General features: G+C 46.5%; 2 protein-coding genes and 2 long non-coding RNA genes across 4 annotated transcripts; all 4 read right to left on the reverse strand.

The window, feature by feature from the left end:
- Positions 1-780: 780 nt before the first annotated feature.
- LOC134161581 (uncharacterized) lies at positions 781-4992 on the reverse strand. Its single transcript, XR_009964034.1, has 2 exons — positions 4776-4992; positions 781-1916 (listed from the first exon to the last, which is right to left on the reverse strand). It is a non-coding gene; the product is annotated as an uncharacterized LOC134161581 (long non-coding RNA).
- Positions 4993-6216: 1224 nt separating this feature from the next.
- Positions 6217-11904, reverse strand: LOC134161583 (uncharacterized). The gene is made up of 2 exons (XR_009964036.1): positions 11797-11904; positions 6217-6811 (listed from the first exon to the last, which is right to left on the reverse strand). It is a non-coding gene; the product is annotated as an uncharacterized LOC134161583 (long non-coding RNA).
- Positions 6934-8214, reverse strand: LOC134161573 (actin-1-like). Its single transcript, XM_062614568.1, has one exon. It carries the CDS (start codon positions 8197-8199, stop codon positions 7018-7020), a length of 1182 nt encoding a protein of 393 aa, XP_062470552.1. The 5' UTR covers positions 8200-8214; the 3' UTR covers positions 6934-7017.
- On the reverse strand, positions 8676-10975 carry LOC134161575 (uncharacterized). The gene has a single exon (XM_062614569.1). The coding sequence runs from the start codon at positions 9961-9963 to the stop codon at positions 8830-8832; it is 1134 nt and encodes a 377-aa protein (XP_062470553.1). The 5' UTR covers positions 9964-10975; the 3' UTR covers positions 8676-8829.
- Positions 11905-21433: the final 9529 nt, after the last annotated feature.

The raw sequence follows: 21433 nt of genomic DNA on the forward strand, positions 1-21433 counted from the left end.
CCCCAAATAGGAGTCATTTTCATAAGCTGCTGATGGTTCTTCAGGTGAGCTTTTAGCTCATTTACCATGCAGATGCATTTCAGTCACTACAATGGGGAACATCATTTATGTTAAATTAGTAGTCCAGGAACATTCAGCCAAAACATAAAGACTGGATTTAGGACAGACTATTTAACCAGCGATGAAATGATCAGGAATGAAATTTATGAACTGGATTTATGCCTAGATACTTTAAATGACACTAACTCTCATCGTTAAAGAAGAAACAGGTAACCAAGAAAACGTTCCTCACTCGTGGACTGGAATATTAGAAACAAAAGTGGCTACGTAATCCCCCATGGAAAGAATTGGTTCGGTTCCATGTAATCCCTCACCAGAAAAGTTGAAACATTACAAACTCCACTGATATTAGAGCTCAAGTGCATGGTGGTGCCAATTGGAACAGGTTGGGAGTTGGGGAATTCCTTAGGACATTCAAGGAGAAAAAAATGTGAAGTAATTTCACAGATTATTGTTGTGTTTAATCCCTTCTCTGGCTCCTGGAAGAAAATCCTCACACATTTAGTCACTTGTGGTATGGATGCCTCTCGGTAAACATAAACTGACAATAGAAGTGGCTGAACATCTCTGAGTATCTGATCAGGCAAAGTGGAGCACCTGGAAGTTGGTACCTTTGACTTGACCTATTTCTGCTTTTACATATCCTAGGAACATTTTTGGTTGTTCACTTCTTGCAGCCTTCACACATGACTTTCTAGTAACAAAAATAATACCTCATAAAAATGTCTTTAATCTTGTATTTAAGTTTCACAGAATTGGAATTGATGCTCAGGAAGATAAACGCCCAGATTCAGTTTCACTGATAAGCATAAAGAAGGCAACTAAATTAGGAACATAGGCCCAAAAAATCTTCAGTAAAAGCAGAGTGATAGAAGCCCAGCAGCCCGTAGGTAGGTGAAATCTCTCTCTCCACTGTTTATCTTAACTCTTGTTTAAAGTTACTTGCTTTAGCTGTGAACGGTTAGATGGGATGAATCCATGTCCTGGTGACTTGCCTGTGATAGATCTGGAAACAAAACCTCCAAGAGGGCAAGCTGGAGGTTATCCAGGTACTCTGGGGATGCAGGGATCCATTCCTCCCCTCATAGATCTCCCATCAGTAAAAAAAACCCACTTTCAAAGTCAATCCACTGAATACAGCGGGTTTAAAACGGCGAAGCTGAAATCAGCATCTGCACTGTTGTCTGGGATACCTTAAAAGTCCATGATTTCTTCCTCTGGGGGCACGTGCTTCTAGGAAATCCATATTACTTTGGCTGAAAGACAGTACTGTAGGGATGTCACCAGACCACCAGCACCGCTTAACAGCTCTTCTATGTTGTTCTGAGAAATACTGTTTTCTGTAGGAATTCAGGAATGACCCATAGAAACAACTTTGGCAGTGCATGTATTTCCCTTTGGATTTGTCAGGATAGCGAAGGATCCAAAGAGCTGAATCTTTCCAAATCATCTCAGCTCATCTGCGTTACAAGGGCTAAGTGGCTCTCCAGTGGTTCCTTGCTTAGTCTGGAGCTCTGACATCACCAGGGATCCAACATGTCTTGAGAAGCGCAGGGAGAGTCGTATTTTCTGACGCCATCAAATTCCCTTCCCTGTCCTCAGTGAGAGACTCATTGCAAAACCAAGCAGTGAATCCTCAAAGGCTACAAGGCCAGACAAATTAAGGCAGATGTTCAGGACTTCGGGATAGGGAGGATGTGGCTGAGCCTTCACAATAAACAGAATCCAAGATGACTGCAAACCAGTGGGGGGGTTGCAAACCTGCAGCCTTTCCTGGGGCCTGCAAGCAGCATCCTCTGCTCAGATGACTTTCCCAGCTAGATCCACGCTGCTCAGCACATTCCCATTGCACAGTCCTGAAAAATACAAAGGAGGACAGGGTGAGCCAGTGGCCATTTCCACCTGCCCGTTTCCCTTTGCTAAAAAGGTGAGGAGATTCTTTCTTCTGCTGTGTGTGCAAAGCTCCACAGGTTGCTCTGCAAGGTGCAGGGCAGACACTAAAGTGTGCTCCCTCTCCTATGGAGGCTGCTTGGCCATGTTAATGCTCAGCTCAATTTGCTCATTCAAGAACTAGGGGTACCAAGTGGCCCAAGCATCATGCTAAAAGAGCTCTCCTGCTTGCACGGAGCTGTTCTATGTGTCCATGCCCAGCACAGCAACTGGGCTTACAGACACACCATCAGGAAGAGGACCTACAGGCTGGATGCTTTGAACAGTCACAGCTTCTACCAGCTCTTACTGTAGTCATAGAGACACTGCCCTTAGAGAAATCAGAATCAATTTCGGCACCTAATACTGGGATGTCTGTAAGTGAATTGGTTTTGAATTAATTGAGTAAAACAAGGCAGCGAAGCCCCATGTAACGTGTTGGTGTGGAACCGCTGCAGCCCTGGGGAGGGAACGACAATGCATATTTTACGCTGTGAATTTTTTATTAAGGGAGGGATTTTTCTATTTTTTTATTATTGAATATGAATATTTTACACGTCCAAGTTCAGAACAATGCTTTTTTTGGCTGCCTCTGCACTTTTCATGGTTGTGTACCCTTGCATTGCATAACTGAGAGAGATCCATTTACACACAGGGGGAAAGGGGACTAATGAATCTCAGCAAAGCCAACTTTACTGTGTGTGAAAAAAAGCACTCTGAAGTTTTCCAAATAAAAAAATATATATACATATATAAAATACTTGCATGGAATGGCTTAATAAAATCAGTGTGTGTGTGTGGGTGCATGTGTTCCTGGGGGCATGTGGATAATGACTACAGAGCTACACCTTATACCACCTCTGCTGGGAAAAGCTCTGGAATGTTCTTACTCCTTCACATCAAACCCCTCACATTCAGGTACTCACCTGGATGTTTCCAAAGTTGGAGAAATGGAGGTGTGCCTGCCCGTTGCTCTGTCAATGAACTGATGGAGCTGCCCACACCCACCTACAGGGCTGGTATTTGCCTTTGGTAGCACCATTACCCTTTCTGGCTACTTCTAAATGTCTGCAGAGCTTGTTTTCGCCTTTGGTAGCACCATTACCCTTTCTGGCTACTTCTAAATGTCTGCAGAGCTTGTTTTCTCACCCACCTCTGCAGGCTGCCTTCAGCAGGCTCTCAGACTTCCAAGTGGAAGGTGTCCCTGTCCATGGCACAGGGCTGGAGCTAGATGGTCTTTAAGGTCCCTTCCAACCCAAACCATTCTATGATTCTCAGGCATTCCAGGTTGGTTCTCTGGGTCTTTTGAGATGACTTCTGCTCTGTACAGCCACATTAATGAGAATCTTTAACAACCCCCACGCTCATCAAGCAGCTCTTGGCTTTGTCAGTGGCCAAATGCATGCACTGATCTGCTGGCATCGCTTCATTCTGACCGTAGATGGGGAAAAAATGCCTCCTTTACCTGGGCGGTTTGGGTCTGACCTTGCTTGCAGAGCCTGGCATGGCAAGACCACAAGTGCAGCACTTCTGTATCGTGGGGCCTCTGTGTGCCGTGCCCCGAGCATCGCCCCGCCTGGGGAAACAAAGGAGCTCATTTCCCTGCCTTCCCCCGTGCCCTGCTGCAAAGATGCACTTGGCACTCTCTATCCAGCTGCTTTCAGAACAAGCTGCCCATCACCACCCTCCTGGAGACCTGCGATCTGCAAGGCAGGGGTGAGGGCACCTTCTGCAGCAAGTGTGCTCACACAGCTCAGCAGGACGAGGGCAGGGGCCAGGAGATCTGAATAATAAAGATAATAATTATTTGCCAAGTGTATATTTGAACCCGGCCTTTTTATTGTGCACATGATAACAAGGAGGAGAGGGAGAAAGCAAGAGCTCTTGTACAGTTCTTGAGAGCCTGCAACCAAAAATGGGCAGGGTGACAAGCAGCACATTGTTTTGGGTAATCAGTGTGCATTGTCACAGGCTGACATGACTGCATACCAATAAAACCCTGAAATTCACAGGGAATGGGCAAAGTGCAAATGATGAATTGTCTGACATTTAACAGAAAATAAAGAGCTGCTGCTGGATTGAAACTTAAACGAGACTTGGGGAGGGAGGAATGAAATTACCAGGAAGTGCTGGTTTTGGCTGAGATAGAGTTAATTTTTTACATGGCTGGTATAGGGCTGTGATTTGGATTTGTGCTGAAAACACAGGGATGCTTCCGTTATCCCTGAGCAGTGCTTATACCGACTTAAGGCCTTTTCTACTCCTCAACTCACCCCACCAGCAGGTAGGCCGGGGTGGAGGGGACACAAGGAGTTTTAATTCCAGAACTAACCACTGGTAAATCCAGGAATTCACTCAGGCCCTGCAGCCAGTCCTATATTCACCAAACAAGCGTTACTTTCTTGAGGCTCGAAAGATCCCAGGCATTTACAATTTAAATCGTCTTTATCCACAGGACAGGTAGAGCATAGGGGGAAATACATCAGGTGAAAGATCACTGCAATTCATATTCCATGGCATGAAGGCCAAGGGAATAAGGTCTCAAATGATGAAGACCTCAGACCTCTTCAAAGTGAAAATGAAATACAAATGGAGTAATGAATTTCCAGCTCCCTGTGCAGCAATGGAAATACAAGGTGACCAAGAGACTGAAGAGGCTGATTAAAGTCTACAGTCATGGAACATGTGCCAACTCCTGCTATCTTGTTGCATGTCCTTGAGCAAAGTCATGCCTAAGAGGTAAATGGGAACAGCCAGGCCAAACCAGCACCGTGGGTGTTACATACCTTTAATAATGGGTTGTTGAATGATTTTCATCTGGGAGAAGCTGAACCAGGTCCCGTGATGTAAAACAAGTTTGGTATCACTGAACCCATCCTGGAGTACATCAGGCAATATCTTGCTCTGCAAGGGTGACATCTCATTAAAGCACACAGAGAGCTCTGCTAGGTGTCACTCTCCGAACACGTTTTGTCTCTGCATCTGGGTTTGCAGTTATCCTGCCCTTTGCTTCTCTTTCCTCCTCCCTGACACCACCCCCAGTTTGCAGTGTTCACTCAGGTCCCCTCTGCTTTCCAGCACTCTGGCTTTTGCATTGTTATTTGCATTAGATTATTGGAGCAGGAGTCTAAACACTGAAGTTACTGCAGATCCCTCCTCAGATGGAAGTCAGTGAGCTGTGAAGTATCTAAACTGTCTACAGTTGTACCTCGTTTGTTTACACATTTCCAGCAGGCTGCTAAAAGGTAACACACTGTAACAGAGGAAAGATCCAACACTGCTGAGTCTGATTTCATAACAGCTCAAAAGTGCTCTGAAAACTTGCTTTAACTCAATGGGGTAATGCAGAGCTCAACCTTCTGAAGCCTTAGGGCACAAATGGAGCAGGAAAGCTGCGTGCTTTTCTACAGGCTCCTTGCTTTATGCTTTCACTCTGGTCACTGGGAAAAGCAGGGTAGGTGGGTCTCAGTGCGGTCACCCACAAACCATCCCCTGCTCCCCCTGTCCTCTGTATCCAGGTCTTTCAGCCCATTTTTCCACTTGCCTGCTGAGGAAGTGCTCCAGGGCTCGGGGGACAACTGAACAGGGAGGTAGATGTGGCTCCCTTGTAAATGTCGTGTAGAGAAGGAAGAGTTTGTTGTGATTCCTCAAAGGGCAGCGAGAGGAGGTGGCAGAGGACTGATCAGTCCCAAGGCAGCAGAGGGCATCAACGAGTTTGAAGATTCATCTCCGGAGCTGCATGAAAATAGCCAGACACTGTACTGAATTAACAGGAGATTGCAGCTCTCTTCCCTGTTTTCATGTTAGTCTTGGGCAAATCCAACAATACACAATGATATTCAACAATGTATCAATCATAGTGCTAATCAGTTTCACAAATGATGAGATTTCTACCCCCTGCCTGGATGCAGTGCAGGTATTTGCAGGTGTGGATAAAGATGATCTCTGCAAATGCACCATTTTCAAGTAGTTTGAGTGCAAATTTCAGTGCTGAAAATTCACACCTTTGTTATGAATTCCATAGGTCCCTTTGGAAACCAAACCCATCGGCCACGATATTTATGACAGTTAAGCTTATTTGGCGTAGTTATTTATAAATACTGAGCCCAGCAATGCAGATTTGCTTAGTAATTCAAGTAAACACTTGCAGGACTGTCACTCTCCCTGGCTCTCAGTGACAAGGTAGAGGAATAACTCTTAAAATACTCAGCTTTTCCCTAAGAGAACCAGTGTCAGGTAGGGACCAATGCCTCCACCTTCCCTTAGATGTCTGACATCAAAATGTTCCTTCAGAAGTCCCCTACGGATAAACTCAAATAGATACCTTTCACCTTGGGCTCTCTGATTAACTTACTAATTTCAATTAACGTTATACTAAGTTGTGTAAATGCAGTCTCACATAGTCCTTATGCTAGAATATTAGGGAAACCTCACAGGTGGACAATGTCACATGTGACATGACACAGCAAATCACATGGCCAGTAATAGCACAGAGCTTCTAGGCCTAAGAGCTCTACTTTAACAGCCAAATCAACTTAGAGAATCAGAGAGCTTATCTTCACTTCATGAGCAAACCCAAACGTAGAAGTTGAGGCCCCTCTGCTCTTCCAGGGCTGCTACAGGAGATCTCCAGCACGATGGTGAAGGGTCAGCAATACCCTCGAGCCCTCTGTTTCTCCATCAGAGGTCTCTTTGCACTCCCTGGATGTTTACGGTGCATGGCAAGGAGCCAGCCCCACGGGCAGGGAATGGAGGTGGCTTGTTCTCAAGTGTTTAAAAGTCTGACAAACTGTTTGCAGCTCTAGCAGGGATCAACACGTTTCTAGAATTAAACCCCAACATTTTTGGATAGCAAAAGGGCTCTGAACAAGGGCTCTTTTTCCCACCCAATGCACAAGAGACCTTTCTTTAGTAAGCTATGAAGTCACGTACTATAAATCAATTATTTTTGTACTGATTTATTAACTGCTCTGCAGCAGTTCAGATTGGCACTCAAAAACAAGCCCTGGATGGTTGCTCCTTGAATGTTCAGAAGCATTTTCTCTGGAGTACTGTGGCTCCAACCTCGTAATAGTCTTCCTTGGTAACCCACATGTTCCTAAATGCTCTTAAGCTGGCCAGGATGGAAGCACCAACCCACACGGAATACACCCGATCTTGTGGTGAAATGATCTTGACACGAGCTGTGCTGGGAACTCCTGCCTGGAGCTCCTTCCAGAGCCTCTCCTTGAAGCCTTGGAACAGAGTCGATCCACCCGACAGCAGCACGTTCCTCTGGATGCTGGGCTGGATGTCGCTGTGGCACTTGGAGCAGCTCTGCAGGACCATCACCCCAACCCCTGGCCCTGTGATTTCTGCCTCCGCAGGCACAAAGAGCGCTTCGGGAGCTCGGAATAGCTGGTCTCCTGCCTCAACAGCCCTCCCGTCAGGGAGAACGTACCTGCGCAGGAGTTTTGCGGGCTCCGCATGCATCTTCTGGCTGGGATCTAACACAACGTAACACAGCTTCTCCTTAATATCCCTGACAATCTCTCTCTCTGCTGTGCTTACGAAGGAGTTCCCAGTCTCCAAGAGGAGCCTTGTGAGGTATTTGGTTACACCTCTGCCTGCAAAATCCAGCCTGCTGGTGCTATGGAGCAGGTAATGGCCTTCGTAGACAGGGACGGTGACGGTGACACCATCGCCACTGTCCAGCACCAGTCCCGTGGTGCGGGCAGAGGCGTACAGGGCCATCAGTGCCGCCAGGGTCACGAACAGGGCAGGCACCTGGAGGCTCTCGAACATCATCTCAGCCATTTTCTCTCGATGGGATGAAGGGTTGAGAGGGGCCTCGGTCAGCAGCACCGGCATCTCGCTCGGTTTCAGTTTGAGCTCCTGTTCGTACAGGTACCTCCAAATCTTCTCCATGTCATCCCAGGATGTAACCAACCCATTTTCCATTGGGTAAGTAAAAGACAAAACGCCCCTTTTGAACTGGGCTTCCTCCCCAATATACCGGTCCTTACGACTTGCCCCAAACATGACAGGTTTGAATTTGGGGTACCCCACAACAGTGAAAATAACCGAGCGGGGAACCTGTTCCCACGACAGACCAGCCTTGCACTGCCCAGACCCTATGTCAAAAATCACCGCACGGCTCCCTGCCATCACAGTCAGGTGTCCTGTGCAGGACAGGTGCTGTCCTGGCCAGTGGCTGCTGGCAGAGAACATTCTAGATCCCCCAGCCTAGAGGTACCACCCCACCGAGCTCACAATCACTGTAGCTGCACCGGCAACACCACTTCCTCTGGGGAGCATTTTGATTCAGTATGAAACTGGGTGTTCCTGCTTCCCAGACAAATTAAGGCAGAGAATCAATGGATTTATTCAGACCCCCAGGCACAGAGGAGGGCCGGTTACAGTAATTGCATTTGCATTGATTTATATTTGGATTCTGTTTAGGGTTTTGCTGGGTTTCTAAAGGAAACGTTTTCAATGAGGTAAAAAATAACATGAGAGCCAGTTTTAGAACAGAAACCCCAGGTACCCCGAAGACCTCAGAGGGAAGATCTCCCAGCAGAGGAGGTACGCTACTCCCCACGTGTCTCCAAGGCAGGCTGCGAGTCCATTAGGGAGTAACTGCATCCCTGTGATATGCGTGCACCTGTAACCTCTGCCCAGGGGAAGGGGGATGATAAACACTAAAATCCTCATTGCTTAAGCTTTTAATGTTTGATTTTCACACAGAGTGCGTCAGCCAGTGAACACACAAACGGCTGCAGCCCCTTTCAGGTCACTGAGCTCTCAGCAGGGCTCCTTGCTCATGTGTTGCTGTAGCAAGCCCTTCACTTGATGGTCTCCTTAAAAGCACTTGCGGTGAATGACAGCAGCCCCAAATTCCCTGTAATCGTTCATGGTGACCCACATTTGTCGGAACGACGTCAGGCAGGTGAGGATGGAGGCCCCAATCCACACGCAGTACTTCCTCTCAGGGGGTGCGATGATCCTCACAAACATGCCAGAAGGCACTTGCAGCTTCATCTCCTTCAGGATCCGTTCCTCCAGGCCAGGGAAGAGCGTGGACCCCCCTGAGAGGAGGATATTGCCATAAAGACTCCTGCGCACGTCGATGTCGCACGTCATGATGCTGTTGAAGATCATTTTGTGCACGCCGGGAGCTTCCACTCCAATGTTTGCAGGCATGAAAAGGGTCTCTGGTGCACGGAAGCGCTGGGTGCCTATCTGGATGATAGTGTTGTCAGGCAGTCTGTACTCCCTCATGAGCTCTTCTGGCTTTGCTTTCATCTCTTGGACGGGGTCTAAAGCTACGTAGCACAACTTCTCTTTGATGTCTCTGACAATCTCCCTTTCAGCCGTGCTGACAAAAGTGTGTCCGCTCTCCAAAAGCAGCTTCATAAAGTATTTGGTGATATCCCGGCCAGCAATATCCAGCCTGGAGACAGCATGGGGTAAACAGTATCCTTCATATATGGGGACAGTGTGGGTGACACCATCTCCGCTGTCCACGACCATCCCAGTGACACGGGCTGATGCATAGAGTGCCAGGGTCGCCTGGACTGCAATGTACATGGCTGGTACCTTGAAGCTTTCAAACATGATCTCTGTCATTTTCTCCCTGTTCTGCAGAGGATTGAGAGGGGCTTCAGTCAGCAGCACTGGCCTTTCACAGGGCTTGAGTCTCAGCTCGTACTCATACACATGTCTCCAGATCCTTTCCATATCATCCCAGGACGTAACTATGCCATGGTCAATCGGATAATTCAAAGACAGGACCCCCCGTTTGGACTGAGCTTCTTCTCCGATGTAACATTCTTTCTGCCCAGCTCCCAGCATTGTAGCTTTGACTTTAGAGCGCCCAACAATCGCTGTAAAAACAGACCTTGGGCTGCTGTCCCCTGCGATACCTGCTTTGAACAGCCCAGACCCATTGTCAAAGATTACAGCCGGAACATCCAAAACGCTGGGGTCAAACATTCTTCGCAGAGCTCTCTTTGTCCATTCCCCTTTTACAGGCTGGTGCACCCATTGCTAGAGACGCCCTCTCAGGGCTGCACAACGTGCTGTTTCCAACACCCCTCCACCTCACAGTGCCTCGTGATGCAATAATACATTTCCCCTGACACTGCCTATGGCCAGAGCAGCTTTACCACGATTCCAGCCACGACCATCAATTCACTGACTCTCATCCATGTCATGCCCTATGAATGTATCCCTGCAATGAGCCTGAGAGCATTTTTTCCTTGGAATAGAAGAACATGTATTGCAAATACCTGCATGACAATAATTAAACCTTTCATAGTGCCCCTGGCTTAGCTAAGACTCTACAAACATTTCCAAGGGTTGGTGAAGATGAGGACAACTGTGCCTCCTGTAAGCATTAACTGAATTACCAGTTTGCTTTTGTGAAGAACATCTGCACTGGAAGCAGACCTTGTTCAACCGAATCCTTTCTGATCCTTTAAAGGGAACTCCCAAGAGACTTTTAAATCATTAGAACTAGTTTGGCTCTCCTTATGGCATTCTGGCATCTTTCCCCCGTCCTTCTTACTTCATTTAAAGACTATTTTTTGGTGGAATCACACAAGTGAAATAATTTCTGTTTCTTGGTGGTTTGAAAAACCCCAGCAGCTTTGAACAATGCTTATGGTACCTTCTAGTGCAAAGAAATCCCTTCCTGTAATGAATCTATATCCTAGGCTGCTGACAAGCTGACCTGCCTGCAAATAAACAGACGTGCAGATGTCTTCCTTCCCTGCTTTCCTTTTCCATTCAGCACTTTGCTGAGAAGAACAAACTGTTTTTTGGAAGTTAGTGCAAAAGGATTACAAATATCCTGGATCTTTACAACTGATCCCCTTTCCCATCTAATTGCTTGTTGGTGTTTTATAACTTTGCTTCAGGAGACTTCCCAAAGAAGGAAATTTCTGCAGCTCTGAATCCGATGGGATCTGACAATCCAAATCCCGCCACTGAGAAAATTCCCTTATAAAAAAATAAATAAATCCCTACAGAAGTTCAGTTGAATCCTTGGCTGCCAGAGTTTAATTGCTTCTCCTTGTGGCTTTAAATCCAGGGCAGCTTCAAAGCAAGGGTGGCTTCTATTAAACTTAATTACTTTTTCCTGCAGCTCGCATGGCAGAGGTGCCAGCTACTAAATGAAAGTGAGTTTGAATCGGAGGCAGATTCCAAACAAAGACAGATATTAAAGAGAAATTTGAAATGTAAGCAAATGATCTCCTTGTACAGAGATGGTTCTGCCCCTAATGAACTCCGAAATAAGAAAGCCAAGGGATCAGCTCTGTGCAAGTCCTTTCCATTCTGCTTCGGTTCCAGACACGTTTGGGTTAAATTCCACTCTATCCACTTTAGCAATTTCTCTAATCCTCTTAATATTTGTGTACGTATATTTCAGTGTGTGGCACACTTGTTTTCATGTATGCTTCTATATTAATGTCAACAGGTGTCCCAATCATTTAAGAGGTTGTTATATGCATCACACTAGAAGCCCTATTTAATCCTGCGTGGTCTGCATGCGGCTGACAGCGAAGCACTCCCTTTTGAACACAGTGTTGAGCATTAGAACAAGGGAATATTGACTGGGATGATTAAATGGCAGTTGAACCCAGAGGCAGGAATGTCTATCTGTTCCCTCAGATTGCTTCTGTCATAAATCACCTTAAAAAGGGCATGTGTGAATTAATTTTGTTCCTGCAGGGTTTGTAATAAGTGAAATTACTGGTGGTGTTTTGCTGTAAAGTGAATTTATAGAAGAGACAATGTGAGATATCAGAAACTTCTCTTGCTCACCTGGTGGAACAGCTTGTGCTGATAGGACAGGATCTCATTCAGGAATGGCCAGAGAGTGTCTTTTCTGGGAACCGGTCTGTCTTTGGCCTTTGATGTCTGCCAGGGGCTGCCAGCTGTGGGGAGACACAGGAGGAATCAAACTGAGACAAGGAAATTCATTCCATGCAAGACAGTCTGCTAATGTCTTGACTGGTGGATGGTATCCACTGTCATCTCTGAATGGGATTGCATTATAAACTTGAAGCTGAGAGGCACACTGGAACACAGTAATAACAGAGTTCCCACAACATACCAACCATAAATGAGCTCTGTCCCACAGACACTGGATTGTAAAACTTCACAGGTATTTAAACATGCTCTTTATAGGCCAGGCTTGCTTCATGTCAGTGCTGAGCACACATTCTCACCAGGTAACACACATCTCTTTGCACAGAGCGATTCCTCAGGAGAGGCAGGGCTTGTCCTTTCTCCATAGCCATCCTCTGTCCAAACACTTCTGGAGATGAACATGTAACTCAGGGCAAATTGAATAAAGGAGGCCGGGAAAGCACCAAGAAAAGGGTGATGAGCTTTGGAAGGTCTGAGTTTACCTGGAATAAAAACAGAGGGAAAAGAACTCATGTTACCTGTTGGCTCTCTGACAGTGCCTCTGTCAACAGGATGACCAACGCAGCTCTCCAAGTGGCTTTTAAGGAGGAAATTTTGATTGTTTGATGTAAAGCAATGCATTAAATCCATCAAAAAGGTGAAAACAAGAAAAAACAAGAGGCTGGCATGTGGAATCTTGAGGCAGAGTCATGTAAACAGAACTCTGCTGCTTTTTTACGTACAGAAGTTATACAGCACTTTCTGGGATATCCCAGAAACAAAGCAACGGATTTATTAAAGTGCTAAAGCTTAAGTGTTAGAAGTCTGTGCTTTTACAGCTGAAAGATCACAGTCAGAGACCCATTTCCCTGGAGCACGCACGTGATTCGTGTAACAAATAGGGGTGCATTTATGGAGTGAATCCAAATGCACCAGGAAGAAATATTACAAGAGAAAAAGTGAGGAAAAGAAGTTATTTCAACCCAGTGGAAGTCTGAGGAAGGACAGAATACACCACTGAAACTCTATGTGGGGAAGACAGAAGGGAGGCAGCTCAGCCTCTTCCGTACCCCTGGAACAGCAGCTCACAGAGCATGGAAGACTCAAGCACATCAAATACTGCGGTGATGACAGATGCCTTTATCCAGTCAGGCCGTCAGCACAGGAGGACAACACATCCTCTGTGCCACAAGTCATCCTGGGACAGATACAGAATGAGTTTATTATTCCAATGGAGACGGGGCCTGGAAATCAGCCGGGCTTTCCCAGGGACTGCGGAAACAAACAGCAAAGGGCAGGCCCTGCTCCAAAGAATTCTGTCTGGGAAGCAAGACCTAACAGGTGGGTGAGACAAGGTCAGGGTGGGAGGCAAGGGAGACAGCGTGAAAGAAATCAGGGGCTGAGAGCAGTTCTTAGCAGTAAGAAGCAATAATCACCATCACAGATGCTTAGCTCTAACAACTTGACAAGATCCCTTTCTTCACATAGGAGCTGTGCTTGATTGCTCCCATACTTGTTTCCACCTAAAATCCCCATTTTGCAACGTCTTCGTGACACTCCAAACATCCACAAAGCTCTTTGAAGTTGAATTTTAATGCATTTATTGACACCAGTTATGATATTTCAAAACACATGGGCTACAAATTGTTACCATGCACTCCTGGTGTTTACAGTAATCCCCACATTAAAACAAACTCAGCCTTTCCTGATGATTTTATATCTTCTTGCTGACTCACTTGTCTGTGCTTATTTAAACTCCTGTTGATTTCGTCTTTTAATATTCAACACTTTGGAAACATAAAAACCCCCTTATCTGCAGATTTCATTACTTTGGAACATTTTGCATTCATTTTTATGGGCACCACATGGCCCAAGTCCTCCTTTTCAACATTCCTTGCAGATCTATGACTTGCCATAATGTGCTTCCCATGCTCAAGCCCAGCAGTTAACCCTGCACATGCAGCTGGCCTTTGGTCAGATCTGCTGCCAAGGTCCAGCCTAGTGATGGGCAGCTGCAGAAGCTCAGCCCTGATGCTGCAGATTGGCCAGAGGAGGTTTCCCTCTGATCTCTATCTGCTAGAGGTGGGCCTAACTGCAGCAAGAGAAGGTTTTAGGAGTCCACATCACTGCCCATTAGAAACAACTGGGGCAGCTCCCTCTCTTGACCAGGCTGCACTGCTGAACCTGTGTGGTCTCCCCAGCCCAGTGAGGACACCTTGGCTGCATGGCCCCGCTGCGGCTCCTGAGGAGCATGAGGCTTTGGCTCAAGTTCAGGACTGCAGCAGGGCTCTGCCACCCTCCAGGGGTGATGTTTAGCCAGGCAGGGCCAGAGGAGCTGCCTGCCCAGCTACTGGAAGCAGCAGGCACTGGAAGTGGATGCTGCCGAGTCACTTGGGACATGTGTCAGCGTGGTCCCAAGTCAACATCAGCATCTGGGGCTCTGGGCCATAAAAGGTTTCAGTAACTCAGAGCCAGGCTGGGCCCTGCAGCAGCACCATGAAACAAAAACCTTTTAGTGTCTACTGTTACAAGTGAACAGCCTTATAAAAGTCCCTATAAAGCACGAGGCAAGCCTGGGCTCCCCAGAGCCTTTCAGCACCAAACCTCCTCAGTGTGGGCACCAAGCAGTGCCAGGAGGAGGGAGCAGGACCCACTCCTGTTAATGGGGCATTCCAGGCAGACCCTCTGGAAAGGAAAGCCAAAGACATGTTAATTTTGGCAGTGAACAGCAGCACTGGGGAAGGGAGTGAAAATCGATGTTTGCTAAATAGGAAAAGAAAAACCAGAATATAACTGGGGGAAAATCCATTTATTTTACAATTCCTAACAGGTATTGGAGGCAGGGAAACTGAAATTGTAAACAAATTTTCAAGTACTAAAAGGAGCTGCAATGCACTGTCCTTTTAAAGGAAACTGAAATCACTGCACTGCTAAACTGAAGCGGCTCTGGGGACTCATTCAGGGGCTACTCTTTAGACCCACAAAGTTTAACCAGTATCTCTAGGGCTGGCTGGGTTGAATACTACCAACTAAAATGTAATAAACCCTGCAAGTGATGAACAACTGGGAAGGCGCAGAACCCACTGGATTCAAATTTAATTCAGATGATTTGGCATTCAGCATCTGAGAACTACTCAGAGTCCACATGTTATTTTCCATGTTGGAGCAAAGAAAAGAAGATCTACACCTAGGAAATGATCTAAATTATGCATAAATAAAACTCCTGGTTGAAAATTCATGTTTAAAATAATAGTCTTGATTATTTGGAAATGAAGTCCAGGAAAATACTTCTATTTTTACTGTCTAAATGCTCTGAATCAGGTAAAACAATTTCACTAAACTGAGCTCCAATCACTCATCCACAAATTAAGCTTTCCTGGGGAAACGGCCTTTGTGGCTCTGCTCTGAAATAACACCATCTCCTACAGGGTGTCCTGGAATACTAAAAGGAAGAAGGCAAGTTGTAGGATTAAGAGATACAAGAGAAGCTGATGGAGCCATGAAGTCCATTTTGGGGGCTGCCAGCCCTGTATGGCCACAGGGATTGTCTCTCCAGCCCTGGGTTGCAGCGTCACCTGTAAAACAGCAGCAGCAACCTCACACACACAGAACCCCAGCCTGGTTTGGGCTGAAGGGACCTTAAAGCCCATCCAGCTGCAACCCCAGCCACGGGCAGGGACCCCTTCCACTAGAGCAGCTTGCTCCAAGGCCCTGTGTCCAACCTGGCCTTGAACACTGCCAGGGATGGGGCAGCCACAGCTTCTCTGGATCACAACACTGCAACTCCTGCGTCTCAGCAGAGGGCCAATTCCAGACTGCACCTGATGCCTTAAAGCACAAATACGAACACCTGACATGAAGACAAAAGAAAAGCAACGCTTATAACCCTGCAAGAGCTCTCACTGCTAAGACCACCCCAGGACATGGCACAAGGACATGGTCTATGGCTGGTCTTCTGACATCTGCTTGCAGCTTGCATGTGCCTCTCCCTTATGGCTCCACGCCTGCCCAGGTAAGAGCCTTTCTAAAAGAAATCAGAGGAGTTGGGAGTACAATGGAAAAAAGGGAAAGCAGGGCTCTTACCCTTGGAAAACTGTTAATTCAGCATTAAATACATACTGAGGTGTTCTGGAATCTCATTGTTACTTTATACAGCCAAGTACCATTACCTCTAGCCCTATTCCAATGGCTGCTGGACTTGGGTTTATGAGCAAATTGTTAAAAGCTGTGTCTGAGGTATGAAAGCGACAAGTGGAAAGCATTCCCATGAAGTGTGCAGGATGGCTGGAAGGGGGCCAGCGGTTTAAGTCAAAACTCAGTCACATGTCCTGCTAGCTGGTCCGGAACATCCTTCAAATCCAGCTAAGCAAACAGCTCGGAGAGCCCTGCGCCAAGTGCCAGCTCCAGCTGGCATCCCGGCACATTTCATTCTGCAGTTCTGGAGGTTATGAAAAGTTTACTAATGAGAAACATTTCAGGACACTGTGCCAACAATGTAGCCCGAAGGAAGAGCTGTAATGACATGAGCATACAGAGCTTTGGTGGAAAGTCTGAAACATCGGTTCCACACCCTGAGAACTGCCTCTCTGTTTATAAATCCCAACAACCCTGCACATCAAGAGAACTCTATCTGCTTGCTCTTAAGATGTTTACATTGTGCTTTCCAAGTATTTAAGAATATTGATGAAATGAAAGACAACTTTCACGATGTCGCGTTCTTCGGGTATTTCATTCAGTTTGGTTTGCAGGGCCAGTTCTTCTTCTGTAAACAGGAATTCAATATGGCAAAAGCAGAGTGAGAGCACTGAGCAGCCAGGGATTCTCAGCAAACAATTTTGGCATCCAAGAAAAGCCTGTTTAAGTGATCTTCCCAAATCTCTGCTGGGAGATAATACTTTGTTCTGATTTCTGAGGGAAGCACTTGCAAGCAACATCACTTTTTCACTGGCACAGACAGGCAATCAGGCTTCCCAGGGACAAGTGCAAACACCCACCTTCATGCAGAAGCCACCACCAAACCTTATTTGACAGAAGATAAAGCAGCAAAGCCCAAGATAAGCTTCCTCTGATCACTGGTCTGATGAGAGCGATTCCAGCTAGCACTGCCAGACTCCAGCACACCCAGGCAGTTGCTGCATGCGCAGGGATGACACTTGCTTAGCCTGGGTTTTAATGGCTACAGATACCCAGGCGCTGTGATGTGGGTGATTTAGCAGCACCTATAAATAAAGGTGAAATACTCCAAATGTGCTTCTCCCTGAACCCAAGCTTGGGAAACAAACACAAGGTCCCATTTCAGAACTGGGTATCAGCAACTGAAATGGAAGAAAAAACAGACACAGAAGACGCAGAAGGGGTGGGAGGATGGAGAAGCTGCCTCTCAGGATCCTGGCATCAACTCTAGGTGCAGAGCCTGTCTGAGTGCTATTCAGTGCCAGAGAAAAGGAAAGGCAAGGAATTGTTAAACTGGATTCTCACATCGGAACAATGTAAAGAGCTTTCTCAGTGCTGTGTTTCTCTCCTTTCCAAAGCCCTCCCTTGGCTGGTGCTCCAGCTGGCATTCAGTGGACAGAGAAGGAAAATAAACCCATGGTTCCCAGAGGAGTTCCAGCAGAATATCCAACATATTGGAAGTGAAAGAAGAAATACTGAAGTGCAAGCAAAGCCCCTGTTCCCATCTTCACTTTAAGACAACATTTGGGTGCAGTAGGAGTGCAGAGCAGTGTTTGTCTATCTACCAGTGCTATTCATCACTACGTTTACCATATTTTCCTTTGCTTTCCATAACTCCTGGCTTCGCTCATGTCTGGGTGTTTTCTAGCCAGCCTTGAGGCAATAAATCAAAGCTGTCAGCATTGGAAGAAAATTAATGTGAGAAGTTGTTCCAAAGGCCACCAGCCTTTTCCCTACCCTGTGTGCTGTGTTAATCCAGGATTCCTCAACAGCTTTCAAGGTTTTGCTATTTTCACAAGGTTTTTGAGGCTACAGATGCATTTTTTTTCTCTGAAGAGTGGCTTTGAATCGTATCCTTTAAGATCCCAAATTCCTGGAGTTTCTTTGGATTTCAAAGAGAAGCGAGCGTGCCCAGCACAGGCCCAAACCTGACCCTAGGCCATCTCTGGCCAAGCCACAAGCAAAACCCAGATGCGGAGTTGGAATGCATCAGGGTCTGAATCTGGGTTGAAGTTTTGACGAAGAAAGAGGCCAAATGATTAAAAAACACTCCGGTTCTATGCCCCGTAGTGATGACGCTGGTTGAATTATTCATTGCCAGTTATTTACCCAAAGAATGTGGCTGGCATTTCTGCTGAATACGTTACTTGCAAGTTTTGATTTCTTGTTTCATTACTCACTGCTCGGCACTGCTCAGAAACGCCAGCCTCTGCCTTTCTGAAAGTCTCTATTCTGAGTCTGAGAAAAAGAACACTTGGGAAGCAGCCTTCAGCTGGTGCTGATGTGATCCAGCAAACACCTCCCTGGGAAAGGACAGCCTGGCACTCAGGGCATTGTCCTGGAACTCGGGAAGCAATGTTCTTACCCTATTCAGCTGCAGATGAACTCCGTGACCCCGGGCAAATCGCTCTGCTCCCTGTACCTCTGGCTGCACATTTATAAAGTGGACACAGTATTTCTCTCCACAAGATACTGTAAAGGCTGGATATGTTAAAGATGATGAATTGCCTCGTTAATCTGGAAACTGGAAAAGCACCTAATGCAGATGGATGAGGTCAGGAACAGATCCACCTGACTGAGAAATCATGAGCAATTGCGAACTTCATTAGGTAAAATTCATCATGTTGCAATCAGGATAGTGGGAGCCACCCAAAAACTCCCTTAATGGAAAGCACCAGCTTCTTAGATTTGTCTCTGGATAGACACTGCAGGTTTTCCCTTGTATATTTTCAGACTCTCACGTTTAATGTATCTGTTTAGACCTGTTTTCCTCCAATGGCTTGGGATGTTTAGGTAGCAACTAGAATTCCTGTCCTACCAAACAAAGATCATTAAAAGCAGAAATCAGCCCAGAAGTCTGGAGACTGCGACACATTGAGAGAGAATTCCAAGCCTACAATCTCCTGAGCCATTGAAAGAGGAAGTACCAAGCACTGCTGAACACACTGGGGTGCTTTTCCTCTGCTGGGAGCCTACTGGTTTATTTATACCCTCACAAAGCAAAACGCTGCTGCTCGCTGCTCCTGGATCGGGCTTCATCTGCCAGCGGCTCAGCCAGACATCTAGAGGTAGCTCAGTAGGAGTTTTGTCCAAGTACAAATTGAGCAAGGGCTTCAAAACCCAGGCCAGTGTTTGTGAGTTAATCCCTGTTGCAGAACCAATCGAGAACCCACTTGTTGTCTCTTTTGCCCAGGTCCTAAACAAACATGGCATTTGCTTTCTTAGTTCCCTGAATCCGACTGATGAATCTGGTTTTTAGAAAGGTATTTAAAACGTGGAGGTTCCCCCCTCCTGCAACACATCCAATTATAATCATTTTGAGGTATTTCAAACTTTAGACCTCGAACTACTCCTCATTGTCCTATCAAATTATCCAGGTCTTTGACATGAAAAGTCATTATTTGCCAAGACTCCTAGTAGCAGCACTTACTGAAGTGAGGCTGTTCAGGTTTGGGAGTTTAAAAATGGGTCTGCCATGGCAAATGGCTCATCGAGTTACAGTTGTGTCTCTGTGGGGTAAAGCACTCAAGGCTTTCAATTGCAGCAGGCCCTGCTGACTCAGGGAATGAAAGCTATGGAACTGCTGGCAAAGGAAATGCTAATAATTAAAGCAGTAATTGTGACTCTGGGGCAAGAAATAAATGCCTACAGGGTGACAAGAGATTGAATAAACAAAGCAAATAAGAGCCTCACGCTGCACAATGGCACAGAGCGGTGATTACAGCTGGCAGCAGCACCCCCAGCTCTGCAGGCACCCCAAGGCAAGGCTCAGCAGCAGTGGGCAGTGTGCTGGGAGAGGCCTGGTCCATGCACATTGCTTTGTGCAGAGGAAAGGATCTCACCCAAACGCTGGGAAACCAGCACCATGCTCCAAGGACTTGCACAGGGCTCTTCCTGTGGCAGAAAGCCCTCCTGTTTGCAGAAAGAGTGGAGGATGCTTCCCTTGCATCACGGGCACGGCGGGGCCACGCTGACGTTACAACCAAGACCACTAACAACATCTGTCATTTTCTGGCCAGAAATGGCCAGCTCATACCCTCAAATAAAATGCCATGTGCAACAGTGAATAAGGACAGGCCACAACCAATCTGGAGGGGAGAAGAGCTGTTTTCCTGTTCCATTTCACACTACATTGAGACACCAGAAAACATCCAATGAAGTAGTTCACAGAGGGAAACCCTGTGCAATCCATAGCAGGTGAAGTGCAAAGTGCCTTCCACAAGCTCTCTGCAGACGAGGGCAGCCAGTGACTGGTTTACATCTGTCCCCAAAGAGTGATGCCTTGGGCATGCCTCTGAGTAAAGTCCAGCCCATGCATAACCTGGCCCCCTGCGGCTGGCAAATAACTTCATTTACTGTCATTCAGGTGTCAGGTTCCACGTCCTTGTTTACGGGATGTAATGATATCCTGCAGTATCTGCCTTGCACAAGGGACTCGGTGAAGTAATGTGACAGCAAAAACAAACAAATGAAAGGAGTCTTTAAATACATCAAAAGGAAAGTGTGCTACTATCTGTGGGTCCATCATCACAAGCTGTACTGCTGGATCCTAGCGCTGAAGCAGAGATGTTACTGCCTCCAAGGCCACAGGTCAAGGAACACTTTGCTCCTGCTTGTTGTGCTTGTTTTATACTTGCTGTTTGTTAGAGGGTATCCACAGTGCTTAAAATTCATACAGTTGTCTCTTCCCAGCCTGGAGATTGTCCTGCCCAAGGAATAAATTCCATCCTTTACCTTAAGGGTGCAGACAGGAGGCTGCTAAACTTTGCATGGGAAATCCTTGTCAGGAAGGCACTTAATTTCAGGAATAAAGGCAACTGGGAAGGAAATCTGGTCCAGGATATTAGGAGTGGGAAGCAGAAATCCACTGTTACAGCATCAGTGAAGCACAGTGCTGCAAATAAGGCTTCTCTCAGGAAGGACTGGGAGTCTTTTCAGTAAGAAAACTCTCGGTGTTTTTTTCACTTGTTATTATAATGCCTACACTATTGTTTGAATAAGGCAAACTCCCTCACATGCCATTAATGTACTACTGCCAAGAGCAGCCAGGGAACAGACTCGACAATAGAGAGGATTTTCCAGCTCACTGTGCGATTTGATCTCTATAAACCTCCCATAACACACACTGTACGGCAGTAAATCATTTCTAACATCATTATCCACCCATCTGGGATCAGAGTGCAGCCACTGAGACAACGCAAGAGATCGGGGCTCCTTTCAGCACCCGCCGAAATGAACCTCCTTGGTCAGATCTCATTAACTCAGCAATTCAACAACTGGATCACCTCCCTGCAGGAGGGACTGTGCTTCCCATTGGCCACCTTCCTAGCCCTTCCCAGGGCTCTGGGATTCCTCTTCTCCAGTACTGCTGGCACTT

Source organism: Pezoporus occidentalis, unplaced genomic scaffold (genome assembly GCF_034315485.1).
Source record: "Pezoporus occidentalis ecotype Australia unplaced genomic scaffold, CSIRO_AGI_Poc_V1 ctg176, whole genome shotgun sequence".
NCBI lineage: Eukaryota > Metazoa > Chordata > Aves > Psittaciformes > Psittacidae > Pezoporus > Pezoporus occidentalis.

Bases quoted from the DNA above. Each gene is read 5' to 3' on its own strand.
- LOC134161573 (XM_062614568.1), bottom strand. From the start codon at position 8,199: ATGTTCTCTGCCAGCAGCCACTGGCCAGGACAGCACCTGTCCTGCACA.
- LOC134161575 (XM_062614569.1), bottom strand. From the start codon at position 9,963: ATGTTTGACCCCAGCGTTTTGGATGTTCCGGCTGTAATCTTTGACAAT.